General features: G+C 44.0%; 1 protein-coding gene across 1 annotated transcript; it reads right to left on the bottom strand.

Annotated features, from left to right (window-relative positions):
- Positions 1 to 1,274: 1,274 nt before the first annotated feature.
- On the bottom strand, positions 1,275 to 7,024 carry LOC124852609. Its single transcript, XM_047341722.1, has 9 exons — positions 6,998 to 7,024; positions 6,500 to 6,708; positions 6,283 to 6,395; positions 6,179 to 6,204; positions 5,982 to 6,003; positions 5,867 to 5,894; positions 1,801 to 1,885; positions 1,529 to 1,675; positions 1,275 to 1,445 (listed from the first exon to the last, which is right to left on the bottom strand). Exons 1-9 carry the CDS (start codon positions 7,001 to 7,003, stop codon positions 1,275 to 1,277), a joined length of 807 nt encoding a protein of 268 aa, XP_047197678.1. The 5' UTR covers positions 7,004 to 7,024.
- Positions 7,025 to 7,545: the final 521 nt, after the last annotated feature.

Raw genomic sequence — 7,545 nt, 5'->3', positions numbered from 1 at the left:
TGGTTTGTTTGTAAAAACGCAAATTACATACAAATATGGTAGTTTGTGCAGTTTATTGTTGAGGTGGCATTCTCGAGCATCACTGCACTGAAATTGGCGAGGAAAGGAACCAGTCTCACGTGGAACCACTCAAACCAGTCTTCTGTCTTGAAGTTTAAGAAATGGGGACTGATGATTTTGAAGGTCCTGTTCATTACACGATCTCTCACAAAAGGTGTGAAGTCAGGGTCCTGTTAAATAAAAAAAAGAGGGGATATAAACACCAGACAGTTGACCCATCTATCAGAACTAAAAAGCTCCTTGGATGGCTGGAAAAGCACTTCAAGAAACACAGCCAAGTCCGGTTGCCCATGCACACTGTACACCTCTAAACACACAGTTAACAAGAGTTAACAAGCACAACATACAGGATACTAGAGGTATGTACAAATATTTGATATGATGGGGTCCCCTACAACTGCTGTTGAGGTTTACACAAAATCCATGAGTGCCTTTTGCTGAGTTAAAAGCCCAGGATTTTTTCTTTCCAAAAGCAGAGTAGCCTACCTTTCCGCTCTGAGCTGTGTGAGGAATTCAGCCACATTGTCCACAGCATTGCCCTCCTCAAGTCGCTCAAACACACGGTCGATTTGGTCTGTGTCATTGGATGCTCCTGAGCTCAGCGTCAGCTGTGCCACCTGAGCAGGAGTGAGGACCGACAACGATTCGGCCTATGAAAGGAAATCAACATGCAATCAAACGGCAGCAATTGCAAAACCATAGTGAAGACGTTTCAGTTTGCAAGGGGAAAATGCTGCATTAGCAGTCTCCACTCACGCTGGAGAAATTGGGATTGAGGCCACGCAAATCGTGCAGAGTTGCAAACTTAGAGAAGCCGCCAATGTTTGCCTGTAGCCACTCTGTACTACCATTGACAGATGAGTATTGGCTGAGCCAGGATCTGCAAAAGAGACAGAAACAAAGATACTGGTGGAATGCTACCACCATTGAGGCCAAGACTTTGGTAGCAAATGAGCCTGAGTGTCTGCCTTTACCTGAGGAGTCATTTCTTGAGAGAAAATGGTTTGACAAAGTGTGTGTAGACTTTGCTGTATTTTTCCTCTCCGTGGATTGCGTCGGTTGCTGAATACCTGCTAAAATTTGAGAGAAAGCACTTTACACATCTAAACAAGAGGTAAACTCCAGGAGCTTCTGCAATCTGGTTCACACTGGTGAAATATATCACATATTTGCTTACACAGTCTGGTATGATTGGCAGCTGAAGTTCTTGGCGCTCAGGCAGAATAGGAAGTTGGACGATGGAGAGGCCAAAAGGGGACGCAATGTGCGGAACCAGCTTTTGACAAAGTCACCACTCTGTAGCTGTGCCTGGGTGAAGTTGAGACCCTGGACTTCTCCAAGAGCATCAAGAGCATTTGACGAGGATGGAAGCTGCTGTTGCCGGCCTGAGCTTGGAAAAATCACTTTACATGTTCAAATTTTCCACTGAGAAACACAGATTTCGTGAAAATTGTGGGGCTGGATTTACCATGGTAGCAAATGATTCAAGAGCATGGTCTACTGAAGTCAAAGCTTTTTGGAAGAGAAGCTTCCAGGCCTCCACCGGATATGTCCTGTTGCTTTCCAGTGTGCATAACACCAGTCTCACCAAGTTGTTGGGTGTGAGATGTGTAGCCTTGAAAAAAAGTAGGCAGGAAATTAGACAAAGGATACCAGAGCTTATAAAGATGTTGCTCAGGATTGCAATGTAGCGAAAGCCAAATGTTGGTAAGCTACTCTAAAAAAATTCAATAAACTTACAGAGGAACAGGCATGCGCGATGACAGTCACATTGCACATGGCTTCAGAGGAATTGCCAATAGACAAGGTTTGGTCGAGTTGTGATCTTGAGAAAAGAATGAAACAAATCATTGTCATCTTAGTTAGGCTGGCGCAAAGTGAACTTTGCCCATCCAAATACCACACACAAAAACTGGTATCCACCTAACAGCCTATTGACAGCAGCACAGATGAGGTCCTTCAGAAAAGACAAAAATTTGAGGATGAGATATTGCACCTCAGAATGTGATATTGTCACACTTGAAGTCTATGGCTTTAAACTTACCATCAACCAAGGTCTGTTTGCACTCGTAGACAAGCAAAGCACAACTGTTACTCAAGCGGCAAAAATAGCTGAAATTTAAGTACTGTAACATGACCTCCTTAACAAATGTTCATGTGCCAAAGGTGTGTCTTGTACATATTACCAAATATGATTTCCATTCTTTAATCCATGTAGCCTTCCCCACAAATGAACTTACCATCAAGGACTCTGCAATCATGCAACTCCGTTTGAGAGAAAATGAAAATGAAGGCATGGCGTCAATGCAGCTATCATTACAGCGCTTCAGCCGGCTTGCCTGAAAAAGTGTATCAACGTACGTGGGAAAGTCTCCTTGAATGAAGCTATGGCTGATCTCACATCATGTGAACGGTGTAGTGGCAAGGATTCCAAAGGTTTCCTAAGACCAGTGAGTCTGAAGGGAGACAAACAATTGTTTGTGACTTGTCTAGAGCCACAGTTTGGCATCATGCAAACCCAAAGTGTCTGACTTTGGACTTCAGAAATATCATGTCTTACATAGCTGCGAAGGATGTACAGCTGATATTGCTCGGGATCACCACCAAGCTGCCAGGATGGAGGCTGGCCGTCACAGTGGCCAAATTGACCTGGAACCACAGCGTGAAGTCTTCAGGCTCAAAGTCTTTAAATCCCGGAGCAAGGGCTGTTAAGGTCAGGTTCAAGATGGTGCCTCGTACAGCTGGGTTTGTGATCAAGGTGATGTTTCTTTTTCTCTCTGAAGTGACAGATGTTAATTTTTCAGTCTAAGAGGATCAATTACTGTACTTGACTCAAACGAAAGCAAGTTTGGTGACATAGTACTTCGGTGCATGAGGGACATGACTGGGCAATTATCTGCAACAATGCATTAATCAAGCATGTCAGAAATGCATCATTTTTAGTCAAAGCTGTGCCACTATTTTGCCTTTGCAAACATGCCCTGAGCCCAGGGAAAATTTGACATGACCTGTTTGTCAGGCAACCAAATGGGAAAAGGTGGCAATTTTTAAATGAAGCATTCACCTGCATGTTGATGCGAGTAAAAGCCAGGAAAAACTGACGAAGCTGTTTGTCATCGTGGGACATGTTCAAGCTTTTGAACACCTCCCTTACAATGGTCTCATTCCTCAAAGCCCCGCTGTCGGGATCCAGTATCAGCTCAGCCTTCTGGTCTGGTGAGAGGGAGACCACAACTGCCTCCTGATGACACAAACAGAGGAAACACAAACTGCTTTTCTCTTGGACATGGCAAAACCACTTTTGTGTGCAGACTTTCCGAGTTCTGAATATTGCGCTGCTATTATCAAGAATGATTTGGAGGGAAATTAGTACTTACCACGGAGAGGTTGAAGACTTTGAGTTCAGAGTATTTCCTATTCTCAACAAATCCACCCAAGTTCACCTCAAGCCATTGGGCATCACTCTGAATTCCCTGCCTACAAACTGAGGCCAGTAGACAAACGTTAGCATGCAAACCATTTGGCAAGAAATGTTTTTTTATTGATACACATGAAACAAGTCCATTGCCAGTTTTCTTTTCAATCCCGTTTCAGTATTTGTCAAAATTTCCAGCCCATGGACAAGCTCACACAAACAACCACATGGTGCAGTTCATTGCGGCAGCCCTACCTTGCTCTGTGATGACGCTAGCAGATTTTGTCAGGTAGCCCAGCAGAACATCTGAGATTTCATCTCGTCTGTCCACGCGCATTGCAGGTAAAGCCTTGTTCATCCCGCTCACACTGCAAAAAGTGAAAAGAGACATTCTTCCATTGTCCCTCGACAGTATTTGTGTACTTTGGTGCAGTGCAATCTGGTTTGTTTGTAAAATGCTACTCACACAACATGGTAGTTTGTGCAGTTTATTGTTGAGGTGGCATTCTCGAGCATCACTGCACTGAATTGCGAGGAAAGGAACCAACCACGGGAACCACTCAAACCAGCTCCTGTCTTGAAGCGTGCACAAACGGGACTGATGGCACTTGAAGTCCTGTCATACTCCATCTCAAAAGGTGTGAAGTCAGGGTCCTGTTAACAAAAAGAGGGATATAAACACCAGACAGTTGACCCATCTATCAGAACTAAAAAGCCTTTGATGGCGCTTGAAAAGATTTCAAGAAACACAGCCAAGTCCGGTTGCCCATGTACAATTGTACAACTCCCAAACACACAGTTAACAAGTAGTTAACAAGCACAACATGCAGGATACTAGGAGGTATGTAACAAAATATTTGATATGATGGGGTCCCCTACAACTGCTGTTGAGGTTTACACAAAAATCCAAGGAGTGCCTTTGCTGAGTTAAAAGCCCAGGATTTTCTTTCTTTCCCTAGTGCCAAGAGTAGCCTACCTTTTCTTCCGCTCTGAGCTGTGTGAGGAATTCAGCCACATTGTCCACAGCATTGCCCTCCTCAAGTCGCTCAAACACACGGTCGATTTGGTCTGTGTCATTGGATGCTCCTGAGCTCAGCGTCAGCTGTGCCACCTGAGCAGGAGTGAGGACCGACAACGATTCGGCCTATGAAAGGAAATCAACATGCAATCAAACGGCAGCAATTGCAAAACCATAGTGAAGACGCCTATTTGCAAGGGAAAATGCTGCATTAGCAGTCTCCACTCAATGTGTGCCTGAGAAATTGGGATTGGAGGCCACGAAATCGTGCAGAGTTGCAACTTAGAGAAGCCGCCAATGTTTGCCTGTAGCCACTCTGTACCAACACACAGATGAGACACACAGGATCTGCAAAAGAGACAGAAACAAAGACATTTGTGAATGCTACCACTATTGAGGCCAAGACTTTAGCAAAATGAGCCTGAGTGTCTGCCTTTACCTGAGGAGCTTTCTGAGAGGAATGGCTGACAAAGTGTGTGTAGACTTTGCTGTATTTTTCTCCGTGGATTGCGTTATTGCTGAATACCTGGATGCTAAATTGAGAGAAAGCACTTTTACACATCTAAACAAGAGGTAAAACTCCAGGAGCTTCTGCAATCTGGTTCACACTGGTGAAATATATCACATATTTGCTTACACAGTCTGGTATGATTGGCAGCTGAAGTTCTTGGCGCTCAGGCAGAATAGGAAGTTGGACGATGGAGAGGCCAAAAGGGGACGCAATGTGCGGAACCAGCTTTTGACAAAGTCACCACTCTGTAGCTGTGCCTGGGTGAAGTTGGCAATTCTGACCTCTCCAAGAGCATCAAGAGCATTTGACGAGGATGGGTTGTTGCTGCTGGGCCTGAGTTTGGAAAAATCACTTTGACAGTCTCAAATTCTTTTCCACTGAGAAACACAGATTTCGTGAAAATTGGGGCTGATTTACCATGGTATAAATGTATCTGGCAGAGCATGGTCTACTGTCGTGCTTGAAGGAGAAGCTCCAGGCTCCACCGGATATGTCCTGTTGCTTTCCAGTGTGCATAACACCAGTCTCACTCAAGTTGTTGGGTGGATGCAGCCTGAAAAAAGCAGGCAGGAAATTAGACAAAGCATACCAGAGCTTATAAAGATGTTGCTCAGGATTGCAATGTGAAGAGCCAAAATGTTGGTAAGCTGCCTTAAAAAATCTAATAAACTTTACAGAGGAACAGGCATGCGCGATATTGTCACATTGCACATGGCTTCAGAGGAATTGCCAATAGACAAGGTTTGGTCGAGTTGTGATCTGAGAAAAAGAATGAAAACAAATCATTGTCATCTTAGTTAGGCTATGCAAAGGAACTTTGCCCATCCAAAGTCTACTGCACACAAAACTGTGATTCACCTACCTATTGACAGCAGCACAGATGAGGTCCTCTGTGAAAAGACAAAATTTGAGGACAGACAAACTTTGTAACGTGATAATGTCACTACACTTGAAGTCTATGCTTTTTTTAAACTTACCATCAACCAAGGTCTGTTTGCACTGCAGACAAGCAAAGCACAACTGTTACTCAAGCGGCAAAAAATACTGAAATTTGAAGTACTGTAACATGACCTCCTTAACAATGTTCATGTGCCAAAGGTGTGTCTTGTACATATTGACCAAATATGATTTCATTCTTTTAATCCATGTAGCCTTCCCATACAAATGAACTTACCATCAAGGACTCTGCAATTGCGCAACCTGTTTGAGAGAAAAATGAAATGAAGGCATGGCGTCAATGCAGCTATCATTAGCAGCGGTCAAGCAGCCGGCTTCTGCCTGAAAAAGTAACAACGTATGGGAAAGTCTCCTTGAATGAAGCTATGGCTGATCTCACATCATGTGAACGGTGTAGTGGCAAGGATTCCAAAGGTTTCCTAAGACCAGTGAGTCTGAAGGGAGACAAACAATTGTTTGTGACTTGTCTAGAGCCACAGTTTGGCATCATGCAAACCCAAAGTGTCTGACTTTGGACTTCAGAAATATCATGTCTTACATAGCTGCGAAGGATGTACAGCTGATATTGCTCGGGATCACCACCAAGCTGCCAGGATGGAGGCTGGCCGTCACAGTGGCCAAATTGACCTGGAACCACAGCGTGAAGTCTTCAGGCTCAAAGTCTTTAAATCCCGGAGCAAGGGCTGTTAAGGTCAGGTTCAAGATGGTGCCTCGTACAGCTGGGTTTGTGATCAAGGTGATGTTTTTCTGGAAGTGACAGGATACACTTTTCAGTTCAAGAGGATCAATTACCAGGCTTGACTCAAACGAAAGCAAGTTTGGTGACATAGTACTTCGGTGCATGAGGGACATGACTGGGCAATTATCTGCAACAATGCATTAATCAAGCATGTCAGAAATGCATCATTTTTAGTCAAAGCTGTGCCACTATTTTGCCTTTGCAAACATGCCCTGAGCCCAGGGAAAATTTGATGACCTGGTTTGTCAGGCAACCAAATGGGAAAAAAGGTGGCAATTTTTAAATGAAGTATCTCACCTGCATGTTGATGCGAGTAAAAGCCAGGAAAAATCGATTTAGTTGTTTGTCATCGTGGACATGTTCAAGCTTTGAACACTTCCTTACAATGGTCTCATTCTCGGGAAGCTCCGCTGTCGAGATCCAGTATCAGTCAGCCTTCTGGTCTGGTGAGAGTGGAGACCACAACTGCCTCCTGATGACACAAACAGAGGAAACACAAACTGCTTCTTCTTGACATGGCAAACCACTTTTGTGTGCAGACTTTCCGAGTTCTGAATATTGCTTGCTATTATCAAGAATGATTTGAGGGAAATTAGTAATACCACGGAGAGGTTGGAAGACTTTGAGTTCAGAGTATTTCCTATTCTCAACAAATCCACCCAAGTTCACCTCACATTGGCATCACTCTGAATTCCCTGTCACAAACTGAGGCCAGTAGACAATCATGATGCAACCAATGGCAAGAAATGTTTTTTATTGATAATATGAAACAAGTCCATTGCCAGTTTTCTTTTCAACTCTGCTTCAGTATTTGGCTGCAATTCTAAGCCCATGGACAAGCTCAC

The sequence above is a fragment of the Hippoglossus stenolepis genome, chromosome 10, assembly GCF_022539355.2.
Source record: "Hippoglossus stenolepis isolate QCI-W04-F060 chromosome 10, HSTE1.2, whole genome shotgun sequence".
Taxonomy (NCBI): domain Eukaryota; kingdom Metazoa; phylum Chordata; class Actinopteri; order Pleuronectiformes; family Pleuronectidae; genus Hippoglossus; species Hippoglossus stenolepis.
Note: the sequence above shows the minus strand (reverse complement) of the source record. Positions and strands in the feature narration are given on the sequence as shown.